The sequence below is a fragment of the Sphaeramia orbicularis genome, chromosome 12 (genome assembly GCF_902148855.1).
Source record: "Sphaeramia orbicularis chromosome 12, fSphaOr1.1, whole genome shotgun sequence".
Lineage (NCBI taxonomy): Eukaryota > Metazoa > Chordata > Actinopteri > Kurtiformes > Apogonidae > Sphaeramia > Sphaeramia orbicularis.
Genome location: NC_043968.1, coordinates 9,175,083 through 9,202,116, shown reverse-complemented (window position 1 = coordinate 9,202,116; position 27,034 = coordinate 9,175,083). Strand labels below are relative to the sequence as shown.

The 27,034-nt window shown below is 37.8% G+C and overlaps 1 protein-coding gene across 1 annotated transcript in view; it reads left to right on the top strand.

Annotated features, from left to right (window-relative positions):
* The window catches only part of pcsk5a (proprotein convertase subtilisin/kexin type 5a), an 83,547-nt gene extending 56,513 nt beyond the window's left edge, over window positions 1-27,034 (top strand). Inside the window, exons 27-37 of the mRNA XM_030148757.1 lie at window positions 2,619-2,819; window positions 7,634-7,717; window positions 7,854-8,052; window positions 11,566-11,780; window positions 13,089-13,331; window positions 15,062-15,295; window positions 15,421-15,598; window positions 16,245-16,462; window positions 19,810-19,910; window positions 22,817-23,021; window positions 25,986-27,034. Coding sequence (XP_030004617.1) covers window positions 2,619-2,819; window positions 7,634-7,717; window positions 7,854-8,052; window positions 11,566-11,780; window positions 13,089-13,331; window positions 15,062-15,295; window positions 15,421-15,598; window positions 16,245-16,462; window positions 19,810-19,910; window positions 22,817-23,021; window positions 25,986-26,467 — 2,360 coding nt within the window. The 3' untranslated portion in view covers window positions 26,468-27,034. The remainder of the gene's footprint in view (window positions 1-2,618; window positions 2,820-7,633; window positions 7,718-7,853; window positions 8,053-11,565; window positions 11,781-13,088; window positions 13,332-15,061; window positions 15,296-15,420; window positions 15,599-16,244; window positions 16,463-19,809; window positions 19,911-22,816; window positions 23,022-25,985) is intronic.

Below are 27,034 nucleotides of genomic sequence, written 5' to 3'. Positions count from 1 at the left end.
AAAAAATTACTGGACCACCCCTTGTTTTCATCAATTTCTTGTTCCTTTTAATGCCTGGTACAACTAAAGATACATTTGTTTGGACAAATATAATGATAACAACAAAAAGTAGCTCATAACAGTTTAATTTCAGAGCTATTATCTAGACATTTTCCATGTTTTCTTGATAATAACCAAAATCACTTCAGTTCTTACATCAATATCTATGGCATTGTACTGACAAAAACAGTGCTTTTAGGTATTCCATGTTTTCTTTTCTGTCTGTCAGGAGTTAGTACTTGATTGCACAACCATTGTTTTTGATGACTTTTGATGGTCTAATAATTTTTTCTGTAACCATTAATCACTGCAGTAATTATCCAATGGAAGGACCTTAGATATTTGCTTAATAAATCCAGGTGGTAAGTTTTTTTTCGAGGCTGTGTGTATTATTATTATAGAGACACAGACAAATGTTTAAGATGCAGCAGATGGTTGAGGTGAACTAGGTTATATTGTATTGTTTAGCAAAATAGGGCCCAGACGCAGATGTGGGTTAGCAGACAGGATCAAAATATATTCATTTACAAGAAAAACCAGGCAGTCCACCTTAAAATATGACTCAACAAAACACATAAAGAGAAATACAAGCACGAAAGGAAGGTGAGTTGAAATTTGTTAGTGTTAATGCTAGTTTTGTGTTAACATTTACACATGCACCATTTTTTATTCTTTGTACAATGTGGGTAACACTTTATAATAAGTACACACTTTGAAGCATTAGTTTAGCATTAACAAATACTGAATTCATCATTTATAAAGCATATTTCTGACACGAATACTCATTAATATATGGTTTATAAGCACAGTTACAATGGTTTTACTAATCATTCATAATCATAATCATTCATCATTCAATCATGCAGTTTGTTTGATAATCCCATGTGCTGTGTCTTTCTTTTGTTAGAATAACTCAGATTTTTGTGAGTCTTTAGGCATTGCCAACCTTTAAATCTCATCTGTAAATGCTTTAGATGGCATAGTTAGTCCACACTTTAGATGAGCTCACACCTTAGACTTAATTAATGAGTAGTAAGTGCTTTATAACTACCTGAATAATAAGGAATTCCTGTATTAATAACTGTTTATAGGACATCTATTGGAAAAGAAATGTGTGAGTTAGTATAAAATACCTACTAACATATTCACTAACCATTAGTACATGTCTGAATAGTGGATGTGCGAGCATAAATGCACATCATAACTGGTTCGTAGATGATGCAATACTAAATTTTTAAATGCTGAATCCATAATTTTCAAAGTATTGCAGCGCATTGAAATTAAAAAAAAAAAACAAAAAACTATTTACACGGTAATAGGATTTGGTCAGTTATAAGTACATAATTATAAATTCATATATCATTGGAGAGGTTAAAACGTTATTCATATATATACACAATTGAGTAATTCTTTTTTTTTTTTTATTCTAAAACTGTACCTATGTAATAACATGATCATGTTCCTTTAAGAGCGAGACACGAAAGGACTCATGGGTAGTAGAGTCAGTGCATTGTTGTGTATTCGCGCAGAAACTAAAAGAATGCTTGATGTAAACCGAACTGAGGACAGTAATAAAAGTTGTCCAAAACGAAGAAGAACGTGAGTCGGGTCGTTCATTTCAAGGGTGCAACAGTATGAAAATACAATCATTAAGCACATTGTAGATGAGCTTATGAATGATGAGTAAAACCATTATAACTGCTTATAAACCATATATTAATGAGTATTCGAGTCAGAAATACACTTTATAAATGATGAATACAGTATTTGTTAATGCTTAACTAATGCTTCATAGTGTGTACTGATTAGAACGTGTTGCCCAAATGTGTGCAAATCCTGTTGAGCCGCATTATGTAATAAATTTCCATTATGTAATAAAAGTTCAAAATGTAATAAGAATGTCACGTCATCTTGTAATAAAGCCGCATTATGTAATAAACTGACGAATTTTGTAATAAACTACCTCAGTGCATTATGTAGTAAGTTATTACAGTTTGAGAAATTATTACAAAATGCACTTGACACATTTTTATTTTCATCTTTAAACTGTGTGGTTGAAGTTCTGATTCCATTACCTGTAGCTCCTGTGACTAATTTCTTCTAAATTGCTCTGAAATTATATTAATTTGGATTCTTATTACATAATGAACCATGTTATTACATTTTTTTTTTTTAATAAAAATGTGTCAAGTGCATTTTGTAATAAAATTCTCAAATTGTAATAACTTACAACATAATGTGAAAAAATGTACTATATAATGCGTTGACGTAGTTCATTACAAAATGTGTCAGCTTATTACATAATGCAACTTTATTACAAGATGATGTGACATTCTTATTACATTTTCAACTTTTATTACATAATGGGGATTTATTACATAATGCGGCTCAACAAATCCTGACATATGTTTTTGTTGTATGGATCTGTTCTGTTTCACTGTGTGGTGGCTTTGAATGTTTGCTGGTGTTGTTAAATTAAATGTAGTTTTTTTTTCCTTTATTCACCTGAAGCTGCAGGTGAGTAAAGGATTATGTAGATGTTCAAAACAGAGAAACTCTTCCTTCCTTCCTCCCTTTAGAGGGGAGATGTGTTTCAGATTGTCCTGATGGTTTCTATGGTGATGAAGACACCAACGACTGCGAGGAGTGTCACCCGGACTGTGTGACATGTAGCGGCCAGGAGGACGATGACTGTCTGTCGTGTGAGGAGGGAAAGATTCTAGAAAATGGAGAGTGTGTGTCTGACCACGAGGCCTGTCCCATTAAGACGTTTCGCAGTGGTGAGATTAATACTTATGTATTCTGCTAATCCCACTGTCTGCTCATAATGAATCAGGGATTTGGGCACTTTCACAGGGGCAGAAAAGAAACGTCGGAGGGTAATTGGTCTGTGTGCCTTCGTCCCTGAACCCAGGACTAACTTAAGTACTCAAAACAGAGAAGTACAACTTTGAAATAATTGATTATATATGCTGAACATTAAGTCCCTCCCAAAAAGTAGATGAACAGAACTTTAAACAACATACTGTAATTAGTGAGAGGCAAAATATCATAATTATAAGGACTTAAATAGCATAATTATAAAGCGTGTAGGTTAATACAGAGGTCAAAGGTGAACAGACTGAAGTGAAGTTAGTCTGAAAGTGAGTAATATCATCCCACAAAACTTCACAGTGGCAGTTCTGGGAGTAATACCTGAAGGTCTGGGTAGAAAGGCAGATAAACCTTTTGAATATATTACTCACTGCTGCCTTAAAGTCTAGAACCATCAGCTGGATGAAACCAGAACCTCCCTCATATAATACATGGATTCAAAAAGTTTGGGATATTTATCAGATGGAGCAGATCACATACTTGTTCAGGCTTCAGAAAACTATATTTACTAAAAGATGGGAACCTATGTTACACTGTAAGCCCAGAATTTGTATTTACTAAAATGCTTTAATTCCAATGTACTTAGATGATTTAGGTATTATGACATTACTATAAAATGTTCAGTATATTCTACTAATTTGCAGACATAGTTGAAAGTACGAAAAAGTTTAAGTTGAATGGATTTAAATCTCTAAATTTTAGTCCTGACCACACCTTTTTATCTTTGCATTGCATTGTGGGTATTGGGCATGTTGTTGAAAATGTGTTATTTTTCTGTGCAGGGGTTCAGCGGGGTTGTGCTGTTAGTGTTAATTTGGATTTAATATGTGTATGGCAGTGTTTATTGGCCTTTTTGTGTTTGTTTTTGTATTTTTGTAGAGCTGCACCATGAGTCAGAGCCAGAGGAAGAACTATGGCTTTACTGTTCATCTAGGACTGTTATTGAACAATGGAAATCTTAATGTTTTATCACATTAAAAGCACTTCCTGCTCTGGCACATGACATTGCGCTAATTTCCATTCAGGCTACAATATAAGTAGTTGAATAGTTTCATAACTATTATGGTCAGGAAGAGGATTTTGAGTGTGATTATCTTAATAAAAGTTGTTTAATTAATGATTAATTAATCTGGCTGCAATTGAGAAAATTAGTCAGTGTAACCTAAAATGCTGAGTTGAATGGTTGGATAGTGGGGTTGATTTTACAACAGATTTAAAGTACAAATAACTTGTCTTTTAGTGTTTTCTACTTAATAGTTTAAGTTCAATACTTTTAGCATTAAAGTTGAAACTATTTAAACCAATTGATTAGTCGATCATTACTCAAATTTTAAGTGCAATCAATTGCCTCAAATTTTTGGAGTAAACTCTACTTATCCGGGCTTACAGTGATCAAGGTGTTGTCATTCCGCCTCTGACAAAGATATACATCTACAGCCTTATTTTTGGAAGTGGACATTGTCTGTTTGCTATAATTGTTAATGTTTTCTTTAATTTTCAGCCTGTGTTGCTTGTGGAGGTTTGTGAGAATACATTTGCAGCTGTGAAGGGGGAAAAGAAACTAACTGAACTGTACTTGAATGTATACATTGTATTGTACTGAAAAAAGACAAAATCTAATACGAGAAATGCACTCAGAGAGCACAGACCTCCGCCAAGGCAGATCTGCCCCCGCCCTCCCCATATCACCACCAAAATTTAATCATTTGTTTCTTGTGCCAGAATCAACATGTCCTGAAAATTTCATCAAAATCCATCCATAAAGTTTTCAGTTATGTTGCTAACTAACTAACCAACAAACAAACAAACAAACAAACAAACAAACCACCCCTTGCAAAAACACCTCCTTGGCGGAGGTAACTAAGTTAAAAAAAAAAAAAAAAAAAAAAAAGAAGTAAGTAATATTAGAATTAAACTCTTAAACTAAGTACCATTAAAAGCTCCACTTCACTGTTGCGTTGTCATTGTGAACACACTACACATTTAAGATCTGTTCTGAAGCAGTGTGCAGCTTGGAAACGGGGGCACAGCTCATGTAAAATTAAAAGTAGTGTAGGATTTCTTCTCATATCTGACTTGGGTGCTGATCAGTAGCTGCCCACTCTGTACTGGTAAGCGGAAAGGTTTATAAATGATTCTTCTAGTTTTATTCCAAGGAAATAGCTTCCAGCCATCCAATCCCTGCAGTATTAGTCAGAGTATGAACACAGGTTCATGTCCAGTGATTTTTATATTCGTTTATCTTGTTCTAAATGTTCCAATCTCCAGATGTTTGCAGCGCTCACTTTATGTATTTAATTGTTCATGAACTACAGTACGATGCTCCTGGATGAGGGCTGCGTTTTTCTTTAAGTGTTGTGTTCAGTGTTGGGAGTACCATGTTACAAAAGTAACGCATCACAGTAGCAGATTACTTTTGCTGTAACGCAGCAGTGTAAGGCATTACTAATCAATTTTCAGTATTATTTTACTTCAGGGGTCTCAAACTCATTTTCTTTCACGGGCCACATTCAGCCTGATTTCATCTCCAGTGGGCCGGACCAGTAAAATAATAGCATAATAACCTATAAATAATGACAACTACAAATTTTTGTCTGTGTTTAGTGTAAAAAAAAAACATTAAATTATGAAAATACTAACTTTTATAAACTATCCAAACAAAAAAGATGTGAATAACCTGAAAAAACTGAAAATTCTTAAGAAAAATAAGTGCAATTTTAACAATATTATGATTCAACTTATCACTTCTACATGTGCATTATGGATCAGATCTACAAAGACACTAAACACTGAGGAACAGGCGTAAAATAGTTAAAATTGTGCTTAATTTTCTTTAGATATTTCAGGTTGTTCATATTTGTTCATTTTATTGTTACAGGATAGTTTGTAAATGTAAATATTTTCATAATTTAATGTTATTTTTTGCACTAAAACAAAGACAAAAAATTGACGTTGTCATTATTTATAGGTATAGTGTAATATTTTTTTCACATCAAACCGAGAGGAAAATACGGAGTCATTATTTTTTTTTAGATTATTATTATTATTTTACTTGAGATCATATTGAACCTGAACTAAAATGAGTTCCACAGCCTTGAGTGTGGAATTTTTGCACTATACAAATTCATCCTGCAGGCCGGACTGGAACCTTTGGGGGGACACATTTGGCCCACGGGCCACATGTTTGAGACTCCCTTTTTTACTGGGTACATGTTCAATAGCACTTGCATTACAACACACTTTTGACCCATAATGTAATTGCTAAAATGAAAAAAGAAAAAAAAAACAAAACAGCTAAACTGTGAGACCTTTAGGAATCAAAAATGCATCAGTACAGTTCTATTTCCTGTTGGTGTTCAGCCAATGGGTGCAGACGGCAGAAGACAGTCCATTGTCCACATGGACGTATGCTCATTACTAACCCTAACCCTGCTTTACAGAAGATAGTTAGCATGTTAGCATGATCCCTGTGATCAGCAATGACAAGGGAAGATAACGGTTCTATGACTAGTTAGAATTCTTTATTGATTGCAGATTTATTAATATGTAAAATGTTGAAAAAAACACAAGCGTTCCTGCTTCAAGGTTCAAGGTAACTTTATTTATACCCGTGGGTAGATTTGTTTTGCAGCAAGCTCTCGCTCACTGCTTGGATTTGAATGTCCTCCACTGTAGCGTTACTTACTGTGCTATCCGTCCACATGTACTTTGGGGTGCAAATTTATACATCCCAAGGCTCCCCTATCTCTTGGGGGCAGGGGGGGTTCTACTGCGCACGCACCATTTATGAGGAGAGACTGTATGTAACTCAAAAGTAATACAGGAGTCATGTAACGCATTACAATACTGAGACAGTAATATTGTAAGATAAGGACTTACTTTTAAATAACAGTAACAGGTAATCTGTAATGTATTATATCAGGGGTCTCAAACATGCGTCCCAGGGCCCAAATGCGTCCCACCAAAGGTTCCAATGCGGCCCATGGGATGAATTTACAAAGTGCAAAAATTCCACAGTCAAGGCTGTGGAACTCATTTTAGTTCAGGTTCCACATACAGACCAATATGATCAACAGTCAAATAATAACAGCAGAAGAACCAACAAGAAATAAGGACTCCACATTTTCTTCTTGGTTTGGTGTGAAAAAAATAATATTACACTATGCCTATAAATAAAGACAACTTCAAATTTTTCTTTGTTTTAGTGCAAAAAATAACATTAAATTATGAAAATATTTACATTTACAAACTAAATGTGAATAACCTTAATAAATATGAAAAACCTGAAATTTCTAAAGAAAATTAAGCACAATTTTAACAATTTTCTGCCTATTACTAAGTGTTTAGTGTCTTTGTAGATCTGATCCATAATGCACATGTAGAAATGATAAGTTGAGGCAGAATATTCTTAAAATTGAACTTATTTTTCTTAAGAAATTTCAGTTTTTCAGGTTATTCACATCTTTTTTGTAATAAAAGTAAGTATTTTCATAATTGAATGGAAGTTTTTTGCACTAAAACACAGACAAAAATATGGAGTTGTCATTATTTATAGTTTATTATGCTATTATTTTACTGGTCCAGCCCACTTGACATCAAATCGGGCTGAATGTGGCCCCTGAAAGAAAAAGAGTTTGAGACCCCTGTATTACAGTGTGGAAGTAATTTTCACAACGCTGTAGTAAAAAGCCGTAGCTTACACTTTCCTTTTTCTCTGCAGATGACGGTGCATGTGAGGACTGCCACCTGTCCTGTGAATCCTGCTCTGGAGAGGAGAAGAATCAGTGTATAACCTGCACTAAAGGTCTGAATCTGAGTAGCTTAGACCAGGTGTTTGTGTGCTTTCAGCAAACAGATGTCACATCAATACATTCAGGTTTACACGGCAAGAAGTGCATCTCATGAGCAGTGTTAATGTTGACTCTTTCTTTATTCTCCAGGGCGGTTTCTGACTCCACAGCAAACATGTGTGTTAAAGTGTCCGGGGGGTTTCTTTGCCAGTCGACTGAGCGGCGTGTGTGAGGCCTGCCCTTCAGGATGTTTGCAGTGTGTGGACGCTCAGCACTGCACCCGCTGTCTGAGCTCTCGCAAAGCTTTGTTATTTCTACAGGACGGACAGTGTGTGCAACAGTGTGTCAGGTCAGAGGTTATTGTTGTTGCTGTTTGTTGTGTTTGTTTTTTTTTTTGGCCCAATGAATCCTCACACTTTTTAGCCCACTGTGACACACACTGCCTCTATCAAGATAGTGATGGGCAGGGATTTACCCTGCTGGCAAAAAGTCATAAATCATGTCACATGTTTTTTAACATCAGCCTGGATGTGTGTGTCATGTCCTCTGACGAGCCAAAAATAAAATGTCAGGAGACATATTTGCTGGCCATGACCTGCAAATGTGTCTCCCTGTTGATGTTTATGTGCCATTAAATTGTAACATCCTTGAGACTTGAATGGCGTGCCCTTGCACAAGAAGTCCTTCAAGCTATTATAGCAGTGAGACGACCAAATTACTGCATTACTACCGGAATTTTGTTGTGGATTCTGCCAAGAACTACGGGGCAGCTTTGTTCCGGTTCTTAGAAGTAGCAAAAGTAATGGTGCAAGAATTATTCAGATCATTAAGTAAACATGCTAAAACTAGACTGTGAAAGTATTCCACTACAAACGAATGTTCTGCACCGAAAGCTTCAAGTATACAAGTATTATCAGCAAAATGCACCTATAGCAGTGGTTCCCAACCTTTTTTGTCTCGTGACCCCATTTTAACATCACAAATTTTTGGCAATCCCAGACATTCAAAACGGAGACATTTTTTTTGCTAAAATTAATTTGTTTTTAATCATGTAATAGTCTGCTATACTATTGCTGCGTTCCAGTCCACCCGTAACTGGTGTTTTTCCAACCTTCTACTGGTGGAAATGCACTGGAATGTCAGTCAAACCTGCGACTTCCCACCCGTGAACTCGTACTAGATCGATGTTCTACCAGTTACGAATTCTTACGTCACGTAGCAATGGCAGCCCCCATGGATGCGATGTTTATGCAGATTATTTATTAAAACAAGGTATTGCTCTGACGTTATTTATCTGCAAATGTTCTGCATAATCAGCAGCTGCTCTATCGTTAGCTAGTTTTCAGTCCATTGAGTGCAAGAATAAATTAATACCAAATATGTATCCAAATATACAAATAACATAACATAAAAGGTAGAACAGCTTCTCTTGCCTTATGCGCAATTTCTCCTCCTCTGTTTCCCTCATACAAGCAAAAAACAAACACCTTTGGCGATAGAAATGACTGTTACGCTCGGTCTAGGGGTTGCCAAGGCGCAACATGGTGTGAGACTCCCCTCCCTCCATGTCCCTTAACAAACGAGCAAATTAACAAAATGACCAGCAACCACGCCACTGCAATATGAGATATGTATTTACAAAAAAAGAAAAATTAAATCAGGTAGGGAATCATAATAGTCTACAAACACAAACGAAGGAAACCAAAATACACCAATCTTACCTAACAAAAAACTTAAAGAAAAAGATTCTCTCCTTCTATAGCTGATTTCACAAAGTTCTAACAAAAATTACAACAGGCTGGTCTGCACAGAGGGGGGGGGGGGGGTGGTGGTGGAATGAGAGGAGTCTCCTGGGAGGAAGGAAGATCTGGCTTTAAATTTCCCAGTTCATCTGTGAAGCACCAATCAGCTGCAACCAGCAGAGCAACACCACTCCTGCAGCTCATCCTCAATCAACCATTATCTGTTGGAGGGAAAAACAGAACACACCTGCACAAGGAAGAGAACAGAAAAACTACAAAAATATAACAGAATCACAAATGACACAGCACACGACAGAATCAACAAAATACTAACCCTTAACAGATTGTAAATGACCATAACATACGGTCCACCATGCTGGTGTGTTTACATCTTGCTCCCACAATTCCTTGCACTCAGGCAGTTTGGCGTTACTTGCCTGGAACGTTACAAAGTCGTGAGTCGTGGTTTGAAGTCGTGACTTACAGGCTCAAAAAACGGCCTGGAACGCAGCATATGTTGCAAATAAAGGTTAGTTTTAGACAACATTTAGTCTATATAATGTATATCATTCTGGGCAGAGGCAGTAAATCCAGGTGTAGATTACTGCACAAAGGGAGAATTGGATTTTCCTTGGTCAGGATATGTACAGTCAGTCCAGCTTGGATTTACAAGGCTGACAATTAATACTGAACAAACAAGAACTCAAACTATGAATTATGAAAGAGTTGCAGCATCTGAAACCGACCACAATGAACATTTGACAGATAAACAGAACCACAGTGCTGCAGTTTCACAACCACAGTTTGTCATGTCTGTTATGGATTGTGATTATCTCTCTCAACTCACCATATATTTTTAATAGTAATTTTTTTTTTTTTTTAATCAGTTACTAGAAATTTCAGGTGACCCCACGTGGGGTCCCGATCCCAAGGTTGAAAAACACTGACTTAAACCATGAACAGTCGAAGTCGCTGTGCAGTAAATGGTCCCTGTCATTGTTTTACTGGTATTCATGATGGTTTTGGATTCATGTCACTGCTCTATTCATGTATATGTTACATTTTACTGCTTTAGACATTTAACCCTCTGGAAATTTGGTTTGAAATAGCAGAGATGCACATGTAATGTCAGTGTGTTCCTCATGAAGGATCTAAAAATTCAGACTTAAATTAGACATTCATAACAGCTCTTTCTGCTCTTTAGCCCATTTGTCAGACTTCATAGGAAGATCCCGTTATGCTGACCATCTTATAAGCTAGTAACGTTAGCAACACCATCACCAGGGCTAAACATGTTAGCTAAGTTGAGCAACACAGTGGCAGAGTGGTTAGCACTCAGACATTCAAAGCACCAGTACTGTTGTACAGCAGGGCTGTCAAATTCATTTCACTTCAGTTCCACATACAGCCTAATCTGATCTAAAGTGGGCCGGACCAGTAAAATAATATAAATAATAGGATAAGAACTGATAAATAATGTCAACCCCAAAGTTTTCTCTATGTTTTTGAGTGAAAAAAGTAAAATTCCTTAATGAAAATATTTACATCTACAAACTGTACTTGAACATAACATGAACAAATATGAACAACCTGAAAATCCTTAAGAAAAAAAGTGCATTGTTAACAATATTACACCTAAGTTGATCATTTATACATGTTCATCACAACTTAAAGATTTAGTAGCAGGCAGAATATTGTTAAAATTCCACATACTTCTCTTAAGACATTTCACATTGTTCATATTTGTTCAGGTTGTTCATATTTTTTATCAAAGGATAGTCTGTGAATGTAACTTTTTTTCTAATTGCACTTTTTTTTATACTAAAACAAAGAGGAAAAATTGCAGTTTTCATTATTTATAGGTTATTATGATAATATTTTACTAGTGTGATCCACTTTAGATTGAATTGACCTAAAAGGATTTTAACATCCTTGATTATTAATATCTTCAGTGTAAATTTTGTGTTTCACAAATTCATCCCAGGGGCTGGATTGGACTCTTTGGCGGGCCGGTTTTGAGCCCCGGGCCACATGTTTGACACCTGTGTTGTACAATGTTACATAATATTTCATGCAGATTGCCACATGAAGGCGTGACCCTGTGTATTTACTGTCCACAGGGGTTATCCTGCTGGTCAGGTGTGTCGTAGCTGTGCACCAGGCTGCTCGTCCTGTGTGAGGAACGCCACCCACTGCCTCAGCTGTGACGAACCTCTTCTCCTACACAAACACCAGTGTGTGGAGGACTGTCCTCCAGCACATGCTGTCCAGGACGGGGAGTGCCAACACTGTCCCTCAGCCTGTCAGGAGTGTAACCCACTGGGCCAGTGCACAGGTACACACCCACTGGACAGGACCATGTTGAAGCTCTTTCATGCTTTTGCCTGTCTTTAACCCTTTCATGCATGAATTATGAGAACCTTTGTCAATATTTTTTCTTGAGTGATTTTATTCCTTTTTAGGCATGAAAAAACAATGCAATTGATTTTTTTTTTTTGTTTTTTTTAATGAACGTTTTTTTCATGGAGTTACAAAAATGTGCACTCAGCTGGACATCATGTGTTTAACTTTTGAAGGGAAGGAACATGTATTTAAAATCCATCATATGATGTTTTTCGTTGTCATATGATGTTGTCATTGTTGTTTGTCAATACTCTGTTGTTGTTGTTTTTGGTTTGTTTGTTTGATTTTCCCTTTGTTTATGTGTTGTTGTTTTTTTTCTGTCCACGTTGTCTTGTTAACTATCACTAATTTAAAAAAAAGAAAAGAAAATTGTTACCACAGACTAAAGGCTTTTTTACCTCCGCCAGGAAGTATTGTGATCACTTTGCTTTGTGTGTTTGTTTGTGTGTGTGTGTGCATGTGTGTGTGTGTGCGTGTGTGTTTGTTTGTTTGTTAGCAACTTTAGGGGAAAACTCTTCCACCCATCTTTCCCAAATCTTCCCCACAGATAGGCCTAGGCCCTGGGACCAACCCATTAAATTTTGGGCCAAGTAGGCCAAAGTTCAAGGTCACAGAAAGGTCACAAAATCTACAAATTTCCTATCTGTCAGCATTGAGCAATTTTCCAAAATTCATCAAAAATTCGAAACGACTCCAATTAGCCTCCAGTTTGATCCACCTGTAGCTTAGAACAATATCTTGTATCTGGCACAAAATTGTCCACATCCACTGTGGAATGTGGACTCTGTGGACATTTCAGTTTAACATTGAAAATCCTATTTACCACACATTTTTCATTAGAATTCAACAAATATTGATCGGAATTGAATATAATTGGACATACACATGACTGGTACCAAGCTTCAACTTTTTCTGCTGTGTGGAACAACCTGGAAACTGTTGAATTTAAAAAGAAATAGTCAATCCACACATGAACACCGTTCAGGGTGCTTGGCGGAGGTTTGCGTTCTCTGAACACTTGTTATTGTTTTTGGTTTGTTTGTTTGATTTTCCTTTTGTTTATGTGTTGTTGTTGTTGTTTGTCTGTCCACATTGTCTTGTTAACTATCACTAATTAAAAAAAAAAAAAAAAAAAAGAAAATTGTTACCACAGACTGAAGGCTTTTTTTCCTCTTGTATTCCTGCCCATGGTTTTATTAAACTATTCTCCCATCAACTCTAAATCCTGTTGTTTGTGCAGACTGTGAGGAGTATCATTTTCTCCATGAGGGCCGTTGTGTGCTGGACTGTCCTGAGAGGTTCTTTGAGGACAACGACCAAAGGGAGTGTTCACGTTGCCACTCTGATTGTGATTTTTGTGATGGACCGAACAATGACGACTGTGACAGCTGCGTAGATCCGGAGGCCGTGCTGTACAACGGGGCCTGTCTGGAAGCCTGTCCCTCACATACCTACAGGGACGCCACGTCTGGAGATTGTAAAGGTGCGCACATTCATTCATTATTGTTGTTTGACTTTGACTTTTATTCCAGAACTCTCGCTCCTTCTGATGGGCCAAATCAAAGACGCTTCATCTCTTCTGAAACTTTCTTCAATCCACTGACGCAATATTTTCCGTCCTGTAGAGCATCCTTCGTACATTTTCTCAGTTGTATTTTCCACTCTGCCTGAGTGTGTTTTCCAACTTTAGCTGGAGCAAAAATAGCTCTGCTTTTTATATGGTTAACAGACAGCTGTCAAACCATGAAAACAGAACAACGATGCCAAAGACATTTCCCTAGAGAACGACACACTGCTTTGCATTCTCTATCCAAAAACACAGAGTGAAGTGTGACTTTCTCTGTAAAATGTTGCAGGCGATGCCCACTTTTGTCACTACATAAAGTAACTCCAGCAGTTAGACATTTTCAGGACCAGTACGCTACTGTTCAGCAGTATTTCTATTTATTTATTTTCCTCCTAAACTGAAAACAGGCTGCGGTAAATGTTTTCTCAGCCCACAGTCCCAATAATAAGGAGCTGCCAGGTGAAGTGGGTTGGCACAACGAAAGTGAAAATGATTAAAATGTTTGACCAAGGTTTACCTCAGCAGTGTCTGTGACAGCAAGGGAACTTGATGTGCATGTAAAACACCTAACTTAAAAAAAAATCTGTCAGACAAAAGGTGGATGTCCTTAATCTTATACAACCTGTTCTCACATCAAGGTTATAATAGTTTTAGATTTTTCATTATAGTTCAGTTTGATTTAGTTTTGACTTTTTTTTTCTCTAATTCATTTAGTTTTAATTAGTTTTTAGAGCAGGTTTGATAGTTTTTATTAATTGTTGTTTTTTCTGAATGCTTAGTTTTAGTTCAGTTTAGTTTAGTTTTAGTATTAGTTTCAGTTTTTTCATATATTTTATCTTTCATCCTATTCAAAGAAATAAGAGAGGTTACCCTGGACACTTTATTTGGGGGTGGGGTTAGGGCAGCTCTGACTGAGCACAGACACAAACACATGTACAATACCATGGATAAATTCCCTATAGCAGGCTGGTGGGGGGGCGTAATGTAGGTGGGGGTGTGATCCATACACAACGTCACTTACGTGAAAACAAAACTGAAACTTTCCGTACTTTCACCGTTGGCTGCCTGACTTCTATACCTCTGTTATACCGCTGATCTGAGACGAAATTTTCACATGTTCTCTCCTATATCAACATTGACAAAGATGAAAACGAAGGGAATTTTATCCATAATTTTTATTTGTTTTAGTTAGTTTTGTAAGATATGACAAAACTGAAACTAAACTAAAATGAAGCATTTAGAAAAGAACAAAAACTAATAAAAACTAGAAAAACAGTCGGAGAGCACAGACCTCCGCCTAGGCAAATCCCCCCCCCCCCCCATCACCACCAAAATTTAATCACTTGTTCCTTGTGCCAGTATTAACATTTCCTGAAAATTTCATGAAAATCCGTCCATAACTTTTTGAGTTATCTTGCTAACTAACCAACAAACAAACAAACCCTGGCAAAAACATCACTTCCTTGGTGGAGGTAACTACCAAACCTGCTCTAAAAATTAATTAAAACTAACTGAATTAGAGGAAAAAAAGTCAAAACTAAATAAAACTAAACTATATGAAGAATCCAAAACTATTAGAACCTTGTTCTCTTGTGGCACAAAATAGCACGAAGACTGAAATGGCGCTGGTTTTGATTTGTTTACAGAATGTGATGCGACTTGTCTAACCTGCTGGGGGCCCCACCCTGACGCCTGTACCTCCTGCAGAGAGGGCGAGCACCTGGAGGGCCACGGGCGCTGCGGGCCATCACCCAAGTGCACGCCTCGGCAGTACGCAGACCAGGACGGGGAATGCCACCCGTGTCACAAATACTGCCACAGGTGCTCCGGTCCAGGCACAACCGACTGCCTGAGCTGCAACCAGAGACATCTGCTGCTCAGTGAGTCCAGTTTGGTCTTTGTTTGCTTGTCAGTTTTCTCTGCAGTCTTGTTGTTTTCCTTTCAGAATATCTCGGACATCTGTGACTGTTTGAGACGCTGAATAATGGTGTGTTTGTCGGTACAGATGGCACCTGTGTGGATGAATGCCCAACAGGCTACTATCAGGATGAGGTGGGGCAAAAATGTGAATCATGTCACCCTTCCTGTCAGTCCTGCGTTGGAAAGCACAGCCATGAGTGCCTCACCTGCGAATCCAATCTATTTCGAGAGGGCAAAGAGTGTGTGGTGACCTGCCAGCACAGGTACTTGAACCTGCTCATCATCCAGCTGTGCTGGTCATCCGTCACATTAAGCGCAGCCATACAGCTTCACCATTAGTAAGAGATCAACGGAGTCACGAAATGTCATTATGGACGCTAAGCCCTGACATTTCTGTGAGGTGCGGGGTTGAAATGCAAGCTAATTTGGCTTGAGATTTAAATAGCCCTTCATGTGCCCTGTAAAAATGCTAATTAGGTTTGATTTTATTTGGGGTGAGGTAGCTGTGAAAGTTAAATTAATGTGCCGGTAAATTGATTTGTATTTAAATACTCAAGAGGAAACACATAGAGGATACAAAGTCTGCTTATTCCTGTAACACACGACCTTATACTTTGAAAGCTTTGCGCTAAAAGGCACACATAAGCAAGCAAACACTGCAACTTGAAAACAGCCGAATCTCATGAGGAACCTCCATATTTCCATACATAAATACATCTGCTCTCCACAGTAATGATGTGAGGTGTTTTCTCTCTGCATTGGTCTGCGTCATATGTAAATAGTTTGAGTTGTGAATTTCTGTCTGAGCGGCTGTGGAAATGTATTTCCTTTGAGAACTAATAAAGTTCTAATCTCATTTTATTTAATTGAATCTAATCTATCATAACTTTCTCATCATGTATCTGGTAGTCACTATGGAAACAGGGAGTCGAGGATGTGTGAGAAGTGTGACCCCAGTTGTGGAGAGTGTACCGGGGGTGAGGACGACAGCTGCCTGAGCTGTGCTCTGGGCCTCATCTACCTGCGGAAAGAGGGCCGTTGTGTGCCCTCGTGCCCTCAGGGATACTACCATGACACTGTCCACAGGACCTGCGAGGTCTGCCATGCCACCTGCAAAACCTGCTCAGGTACGAGTACCCACTCTGCCCTCATCTAATGTGATGCAGACAAGCAGATTTTAATGTGGCTGTTTTCTCCGTGGACTGCAAGTGTAGTGCAGTGCATTGTATTAAAACGGTGTAGGTTTGGTGTCAGCATTGAAAGGAATCAAGGTTCTAATAGTTTTGGATTTTTCATTATAGTTTAGTTTGATTTAGTTTTGACTTTTTTCTCTAATTCAGTTAGTTATAATTAGTTTTTAGAGCAGGTTTTCTAGTTTTCATTAGTTTTTGTTATTTTCTAAATGCTTAGTTTTAGTTTAGTTTTAGGTTGTTGTTGTTTTTTTATATCTTTTCTCTTCTTCTCTGCCGTCATATTCAAATAAATCCCAGACAGGACTCTGCTGCTTTCTCCCAACTTTAGTCTCCATGTTTCCAGGTAGAGTGGGGACCAGAAGACGACTGGAAACCACAAGTGACGAGAAGTGACGGACCGTTAAATATAATATGGCCCCGCTAGCTAAAATTGCTTGAGTGAAATAAATCAATTTCATAGCAATCCGACATTGACAAAGACAAAAACGAAGGGAATTTTATCCATAATTTTTATCTGTTTTAGTTAGTTTTGTAAGCACACAATACAGTTTCAGTTATTTATCTTTATTTTTTTTTCTTTTAATTATAGTTTTTATTTATTTCAGTTAATGAAAATGTTTTTACAATTTTAGTTTTCGTCATTTTGTTAGTTTTCGTCAACGATAATAACCTTGATTTTGGCAAATCTCCGTTTTCGTGGTTGAGTGTAAAGGGAGATTCTCGGATGAACGTCACAGTTTTTTCGGGGTTTTTTTTATGTCTTTTTATTCTCTTACAGGTACATTTTGGGACTCAAAGTAAATATGCAGGGCAGAGTGTTTCACAAAAATGACTGCTGTTGCAAAATCACTCGTGATTTGTATGTGTTTAAATGGGCAGGTTTCGCATGTAGCGCGAGCAGACACGAGATAGGTCACCCACGAAATCTGAAATGAGACTGCCGATTCATATCCTTGATAGGAATACAAAAAAGTCTCTATCACTATTAAATAATTCTTGCGTCCTGTTTTGTTTGTAAGATATATATAAATAAAAACGATATATAAAGTCAATACAAAACACTTGGACTTTCAGAGATTATGTGATGAACATGCAGGTGCTCAGTCTGTTTCTTCCATGTGTTCTACTTCTTTAACCTGCTGCTTCCTTCATAGTCACAAAATAATGAATTAATGATGGCACTGCATGGGTTTTATAGACTACAGGTCGGATCCATGGAGAATGGATTCCACCCACTAATTGCACAGGGAATTGCACAGCATTTGCTCTCACAATCTGCTCCATTTTATGCCCTTATTTACAAAAGATTTTGTACCATTGATAGGCTGGTGCAAACACACCCATCAGGTTTTGGACTTGGGTACATTTTGCCCTTGTTTCATGTTGGAGTTTTTCTTTTTTTTTTTTTTTTTTCTCTCCATTTCAATACAGTGATTGGTCCATAATGGAAACTGCAGTATGGGCAAAAACCCTGAAATTGCAGGTCTTTAATTGTCTTTGCTGAGCAGAAATGTGCACACCGAGCTTTCCCCACCGGAACAGTATCACTGGTGCTTCTATAGGATTTCACATCTGTAACACAATCGACTGAAATATCCATAAAAATCGACACCAGACTTTAGGGTAATCCAGGCAGGTCTGAGATGTGTTAAATGATTCTAAAAGCAATGTTGTGTTACTGAATAGATCCACAATTTCACATTTCAATTTATGTGTGTGTGTGTTTGTGTGTGTAATATAGCAGTCTGATCATCTGCTCTTTTTTTATTTAAGTACAAGAACCTCACATAACACACAGTCGCGGAAAAAAATATTAGACCACAGGTGTCAAACATGTGGCCCGGGGGCCAAATCCAGCCCTCCAAAGGGTCCAGTCCGGCCCTGGGGATGAATTTGTGAAATGCAAAAATTACATTAAGACATTAAAAATCCTTTTAGTTCAGGTTCCACATTCAGACCAATTCAATCTCAAGTGGGCAGGATTCAGTCAAATACTATCATAATAACATAGAAATAATGACAACTCCAAATTTTTCTGTTTGTAAATGAAAATATTTTCATGTATTTACACCAAAACAAAGTACGATTTTGCAAAAAAAATGTGAATAACCTGAACAAATACTCATTTATTTAAGATTGCTTTTAATGTTTAATTGTTTTATATTCATATACCTGCCTTTTGCACCTGCTTTTTGTGTTTTTAATGTGTTTGGTTTCTGTTTTTATCTGCTGTATGTAAAGTGTCTTTGACTTCTATGAAAAGCGCTATATGAATAAAATGTATTATTATTATTATTATTATTATTATTATTATTATTATTATTATTATTATTATTATTATTACCTCCACCAAGGAGGTTATGTTTTTGCCGGCGTTGGTCTGTCTGTCTGTCTGTCTGTCTGTCTGTCTGTCCGTGTGCAAGATAACTCAAACATTTATGGACAGATTTGGATGAAAATTTCAGGAAATGTTGATACTGGCACAAGGAAGAAATTATTAAATTTTGGTGGTGATCGGGGGGGGGGCACTGACATCTGCGCTCTCTGAGTGCTTTTCTAGTTATTATTATTATTATTATTATTATTAATAATAAATATGAACAACCTGAAATATCTTAAGAGAAGTTAGTACAATTTTACCAATATTCCACCTGTTACTAAATGTTTTGTGTATTTGTAGATCCACTGTGATCTGTAAGTTCTAATGTACATGTGTAAATGATCAACTGAGGCAGAATATTGTTAAAATTACAATTATTTTTTCAGTTTGTTCATGTTATTCACATCTTTTGAAAGGATAGTTTCAAGAGGTAAACCTTTTCATAACGTAAATTTACTTCTTTCACTATAAAACATAGACAAAAGTTTGGAGTTGACATATAATAACATAGTAATATATAAATTTTACTGGTTCGGCCCACTTCAGATCAAATTTAGTTGAATGTGGCCCCTGAACCAAAATGAGTTTGACACCCCCGGTATAAAACATGTTGGCATGGACAAATTTTCATTCTGTGTGCATCACTGTGTGTCTAACATGAAGAGATAAAGAGTCATTATTTCAACTGGGGTTCTGTGAGTGTGTGTGTAACAGGCTTCACCGTCAGACCAGATAACACAAATGAGTTCCTCAGATATTGATAAGGACATGTCAATGCAGTCCATGAGCAAAACCACATCCCTGCTGCAGTATGCATGACCAAATAAGATCGTATGTAGTATAACCACATGCAGCACGACTAAACATTTTTACTCTGCTACTGTCTGTACTGTGTCTGCAGCAAAAGATTTCCAGTCCTGTGACTCGTGCCACCCTGGATACCTGCTGTCAGACGGTGTGTGTGAATCTATGTGTGACGGAGGCCAGTATCCTGTCATAAAGGTAACAGCATCAACACTGCTTCCCTGAGTTTTAAAGGTGCGGGAGACTTTCGTGACCAATTTTTCATCAAATCTGTCAAACCTCAGTTTCATGAATCTGTTCGTCTGTCTTTCATTACTCACCTGAATCTCTTGCATTATGGTGAACAGTTTCTTAGTGCCATCCACCATGAACAGACTATTTGTTTACAGAGCCGGGAGGGAACTCGGGCATCTGAGGAATTTTGTTGCGATGTGCACTGTGGGAAACGGAGGTTCGTGCAGCCACCTGACAGCGGCAGCGCAACCATATGGTATTACATGGATGAAACAAACACGACGCAGAAACGGCTGAAACGTGGAAACAGCTGGAAGAATGTGCATAGAAGGAAGGGAGCTCCTGCTGTTTCCGTGTCGTGTCTGTTCCAGCTGCCACTGTCAGGCGGCTGCGCAAACCTCCCTTTCCTACAATGCACGTCACAACAAAATTTCGAAGATGCCCGAGTTACCCACTGGCTCTGTTTGTAAACACATGGTTTGTTTCTGGTGGATGGCACTAAGAAACTGTTAATGCAAGAGATTCAGGTGAGTAATGACAGACAGACTTACAGATTCATGATACTGAGGATATGACTGAGGTTTGACAGATTTGATGAAAAATTGGTCACGAAAGTCTCCCGCACCTTTAATTTTTTTTTTGCCGGCGTTGGTTTGTCTGTTTGTCTGTCTGTTTGTTAGCAAGATAACTCAAAAAGTTATGGACGGATTTGGATGAAAATTTCAGGAAATGTTGATACTGGCACAAGGAACAAATGATTAAATTTTGGTGGTGATCGGGGTTGGGGGGGCTATGGGGGTCCACTGATCTGCCTTGGCGGAGGTCTGCGCTCTCCGAGTGCTTTTCTAGTTTCACAAATATTATTACCCCGCCCCTGAACGGGTGGCAAGGGGTATTGTTTTTGATTCAGTTTGTTTGTTTGTTTGTTTGTTTGTTTATTTGTTTGTTAACACTCTTGCAGCAAAACTATTGGTTGAATTCATACCAAATATGGTTTATATCAGTGATTCTCAACCTTTTTTGGTTTGTGACCCCATTTTAACATCACAAATTTCTGGCGACCCCAGACATTCAAAACTGAGACTTTTTTTTTTTTTTTTTGCTAAAATTAATTTGTTTTTGATCATGTAATAGTTTGCTATACTATGTTATAAATAAACATTAATTTTAGAGGACATTTAGTCTAGATAATGTATATTATTATGGACGGAGGCAGTAAATCCAGGTGTAGATTACTGCACAAAGGGAGAATTTTATTTTCCTTGGTCAGGATATGTACAGTCAGTCCAGCTTGGATTTACAAGACTGACAATTAATACTGAAAAAACAAGAACTCAAACTATGAATTATGAAAGAGCTGGTCAATATAAAGTGACTCCTTGTTTTGGATAATCCCTTATGGTCCAACTAAAGCAAAAATGAATTTATAAGTAAAAATGTGGATCTTTTAGCTACACTAAACTGTCAAATTGCCTCTAAAATGTCCTGTCAGAGAGATTTCAAATATCATGTTTTGACCCTATTTTTTATGAGACCTTTATTTAACCAGATACAATTCCATTAAGATGTCTTTTACAAGGGTGACCTGGCCAAGAGGTCAGCAGTACACACCATGAAGGAAGACAGGTTTTACAGACAGGTAATAACCAAGGGTCTAATAGCTTTGGATTTTTCAGTATAGTTTAGTTTTATTTAGTTTTGACTTTTTTTTCTCTAATTCAGTTAGTTTTAATTAGTTTTTAGAGCAGGTTTGTTAGTTTTTATTAGTTTTCATTTTTTTTCTAAATGCTTAGTTTTAGTTTAGTTTTTAGTATTAATTTTAGTTTTGTCGTCTCTTTTCTCTTCTTCTCTGTCGTCGTATTCAAATAAATCCCAGACAGGACTCTGCTGCTTTCTCCCAACTTCAGTGTCCATGTTTCCAGGTAGAGTGGGGACCAGAAGACGACTGGAAACCACAAGTGAACACAAGTGACAGACCGTTAAAAATCATATGGTCCTGCTAGCTAAAATTGCTAGAGCAAAATAAATGGATTTTGTATCAATCCGACATTGACAAAGATGAAAACGAAGGGAATTTTATCCATAATTTTTATATGTTTTAGTTAGTTTTGTAAGCACACAATACAGTTTCAGTTAGTTATCATTTTTTCTTTTAGTTATAGTTTTTATTTATTTCAGTTAACAAAAATGCTTTTTCAATTCTAGTTTTCATCATTTCGTTAGTTTTCGTTAACGATAATAACCTTGGTAGTGACAATAAATTAAAACAAACTGTAATACTATTGCAATATCAGAAAAGTTAGACAGGCTTTTTTAAAGTACAGTTGATAAAGTGCAAAAATGTAGTTCAGGTCACAGCAATTTAAAAACACGGGGAACTCTAATAGTGGGTCCAGGGTTAACCTGAGGCACTTGAACTCTTTGACCAAATCAAGTTCCACCCCTTCAAGAAAGATGTTGGACTGTTTAAGTTAAGTTATATTAACTATTTCTTTAAAAAAAAAATGCCCTTACCTCGCCAAAATAATTACTCCTAATGTTTTGGCCCCAGGTATCATATAATGTAATTCAGACTGACTTATTACTGCACCAGGAGAAATCTCAAACAGCAAGAGTGAAAATTATATCCAGAGTAGTAATTTCTAAATAAATCTCCTGGGTGTTGCTGTGAGGTAGCAGACTAAAACGCTCTGACAGGTGAAGATGAATATTAATTGTTTAAGCTGAGAGGCAAAGCATCACTTACATTTATTGGTTTTATAAATGTTAGTTTTGCATATCTTCAGAACGGAGGGATGAGTCCAATAATTCATTCTGTATGTGTGTGTGTCTTCTTATTAATGCCAGTACTTCCTTCTGTCTCTCATTAGGGTTCAGGACACGACTGTGAAGACTGTGACAGCTCCTGTCTGGAGTGTCGAGGCCCCGGTCCGACCGGCTGTACCGTGTGTCCTGCTCAGGCCATACTAGAGACCGGGGGGCGCTGCCTGCTGTGCTGCCGCCACAAAGACGAAGATGAAGAGGCGGCAGACCAAGCCCTGCAGCAGGACTGTTGTAACTGCACTGAGACCCGAGGTAAGACAGCCTGACCTGTTTGTTAGCAACGCAAGAAAATAGAGGAGATGGGACAGGATTTCACTGAACTACTAAAAAAGATATCTTAGGTAGTGACATTCACATTTCCTGTCTGTGTGTGTGGATGTTCTGTGAGTTAACCCATAAACACCCAAACATCCACCTCTGACCAAAATCATCTACTCATGTCATAGTAATAATAATGGTGTAGAGCAGGGGTCTCAAACTCGCTTTCCTTCAGGGGCCACATTCAGCTCAATTTAATCTAAAGTGGGCCGGACCAGTAAAACTAGAAAAGCACTAACAGAGCTCAGACCTCCACCAAGGCAGTTCAGTCCCCCCCCCACCCACCCCACCCCCACCGATCACCACCCAAATTTAAGCATTTGTTCCTTGTGCCAGTATCCACATTTCCTGAAAATTTCATGAAAATCTGTCCTTAACTTTTTGAGTTATCTTGCTAACAAACAGACAAACCCCGATGAAAACATAAAAAAACATACCTTTAGCAATTGGATTCATTTTGATATCATGATTAGTTCAGAATTTATTAACGAAAATCACTTTTTCGGAAATGGCGGTTTTCTCCTGGCTCTACCTCCATAGTTGTTGAAAACAAATCCGTTGGTACACTTCAGATTTCACACTGTCATTGCTATATTTTGGTGTTTGTTGCATGTCAATACTATAATTTGTTCCCTTGTTAGGATGAAAATTCCAAAACGCCGCTATTTTATCCTGTTCTGGATCATGGTATCCAGAATTTTATGAGGATCCAGATCAATCTTCAACATCTTGTAAAACCTGTTGGGAACTTATTTTGGTTTTTTTTTCCAAGCATTCTGACCATTCATTGTGGAGTTACACATACATATGTTGAAAATATCCTTGATAAAGAATCCTTTTAAAAATTCCTGGATCCAGACAGTGATCCGGATCATTCCCAAAATCTAATCATTTGTTACTCGTCCCATTTCGGGTATTTCCTGAAAATTTAATCAAAATTCGTCCATAACTTTTTCAGTTATGTTGCTAACTAACCAACAAACAAACATTCCCTGGCAAAACACAACCTCCTTGGTGGAGGTAATAATAACATAATAACCTATAAATAATGACAACTCCAAATTTTTGTCTTTGTTTTAGTGTAAAGAAAAAAAAACATTAAATCATGAAAATACTTACTTTTATAAACTATCCAACCAAAAAAGATGTAAATAACCTGAAAAAAATGAAATTTAAAAAAAAAAATAAGTGCAATTTTAACAGTATTCTGCCTCAACTTATCGTTTCTACATGTGCATTATGGATCAGATCTACAAAGACACTAAACACTGAGGAACAGGCAGAAAATAGTTAAATTGTGCATAATTTTCTTTAGACATTTTAGGTTGTTCATATTTGTTCAGGTTATTCACATTTTATTGTTACAGGATAGTTTGTAAATGTAAATATTTTCATAATTTAATGTTATTTTTTTGCACTAAAACAAAGAAAAAAATTGAAGTTGTTAATTTAAGATTTTTTTGCTTAATTCAAGATTTTTTGCTAAATTGAAGATTTTTTTTTTTTCTGAATTCAACATTTTTTCCTTAATTAAAGCTTTTTTTTTTTTTTTTTTTTGCTTAAAGCTCTACCTACCGATGTGGCATTTCTCACAGCACTTCGCAAAAGTTTGAACATGAACAACCCGCCTCCCTCCAAAGCCCCGCCCCCTTCCCTCTGCCTGAGCTCTGAGGCTCCTCCTCCTCTCTCCTCCTCTCTCCTGATGCGCGATGGAAACAGAGGAGGAAGCAGAGGCGGAGGTCCGGTCCGTTTTGGCGTGTCCACGGACCCCTCCCTCAGTAATCAGATGCATCATCCACCTGCCGTGGGCCCGCGGCCCCTGTTCCATCAGTAGACCTGGTCTGTGCAGTACTGGGTCAGGGTCTTCACTGCAGTGCCCAGGGGATGGGCACACGCACTGTGAACGCGCAGCCTCCGCGAATTTTCCGTGGACATTTGAGGTTTCATAGTCCATACAATTATCATCCTACATCATCTTACATGTGTGACACCATGTACATGTACCTGTATGAGTCCCACCGTCATAAAAGCTGAGCTTTATGCAGACCTGTTCAGTCCAGTACAGCTGACTTCCGGACTTTTATCTCCATCCTTCATTCATCAGACTCCCGTTTGTGCCCCTCAGTTGTCGTTTTTGTTCATAAATCCGTTTTTTTCCCTTCCACATGTGCATGTCAGTTCTATCCAAACACATCCTAGACAGTAGACTGTGGTCAGTGACAGGAGAAGCAGCGTGAGTGAAGCGTCAGATTCAGAGGGACACATATCGAGTGTGAGGCGGCGATAATGGATCGGATGCTGGACAGCCGTAATGGATGACTGACAGGAGGCTCAGTCAGGTTCGGCCAATTATTTTATTCGGACCAACTAAAATGATTGGTCAGACTTTTATCAGAAATATATGAGAATTAAACATTTTTGAGTTTCAATACCTGGTGGATTTCTTTTACATTTTAGTTTGACACACACTTATTAGGAGCATTTTAAGATGACAAAAGAAAAGTGTAAAAATGCCACATCATACGGTAGAGCTTTAATTCAATTCAAGACTGTGGAATTTTTGACTTTGCAAAAAACATCCCAGGGACCAGACTGGAACCTTTGGTGGGCCACATTTGGTCCCCGGGCTGAATGTTTCAGACCCCTGGAGTAGAGGCAAATCTTAATGTTCCTTTTAGTTTCTTAATTCTTTCTTTTTACCTCTTCTAAAATAAATAGACGTCATAGAATGTTTTTACACACTGGACAACATACAAAATACAATAAGTAAATATAAAAAATACAAGAAAAACACATGTAAGGTGAGAGGAACATGACTTTAAGAGCGGAAATGACCAAAAATAGTCATTTGCCCGATAAAGGCTTCATTAAACAGCTCTAATTTGATGGTGTTTACAGGAGAGTGCGTCCTCAGCACCAACTTGGCGTTCAGGAACGATGAGGAAAAGGAGGACAGAGGAAACCTGGCCGTCTTCATCACCGCCTGCGTCCTGCTGGTGCTTGTACTCGGGGTAATTGTTTTCCTCATTAGACACTCCCGCTCCAAAAGCGCGGCCCGTGACCTTCCTCCCCGCGGCTACGAGAAGCTGGGCTCCGGCGGGGGGTTTGGAAGCGGCGGCAGAGGCTACAGCTCGGCGTCATCGGCGTCCTACAGCGGCCGCGCAGGCTCCTCCAGCGGACGCTTCCAAGAGTCTCAACTAGTCGACATCAGCGACCGTCACTCAGGGAGTAAGGACGATGACGATGACGATGATGAAGATGAGGACATTGTGTACATGGGCCAGGACGGCACCGTCTACAGGAAGTTCCGGTACGGACAACTGGGAGACGACAACGAGGACGAGCTGGAGTATGATGATGAGAGCTACACGTTTAGATGAAGCACAAGAATTCGTGTGTCGTCTTTCCTTTTTTTTTTCCTGTCTCATTTTCTTCTTTCTTTTTTTTTTCTGTCTCATTCCTTTTTCTGGGCTGTTTATCTCCCCGAGGCCCCGAGGGACATTTATCCTTCACTGAATATGAGCTGACCAAATGAGACATGAGAAGCTATTTATAATGAGCAGTAATCGTTCACCAAATGAAAAGTGCTGCAGAAAAATGAAACATGTTTCTTAAATGGCACTTTTTACACAGTTAAGGTTGATTTTCTAGGCTGGTTTGAAGTATGTTTTATGCCTTCCCACATATATTACACCATTTATCACTGGCAGTTTACTAGTTTGGTCAATTTCATCTATCATAGTAATCGTTCTTTAATTGCTGTGGTGTTGGATTAGCATTTTAAATGTGACTGTTTATTCCTTTTCTGTCTTATGTGTTTGCTGTCATTGGCTTTTAATTTGAAAATATATTATTCTGTTCCAAAAAAAAAAAAAAGAAAAATTGTGACTTCACAAGACAAAAAATGGCTGATTTTGTCATTTACCGCAAAAGCCGATTAAGTCTTC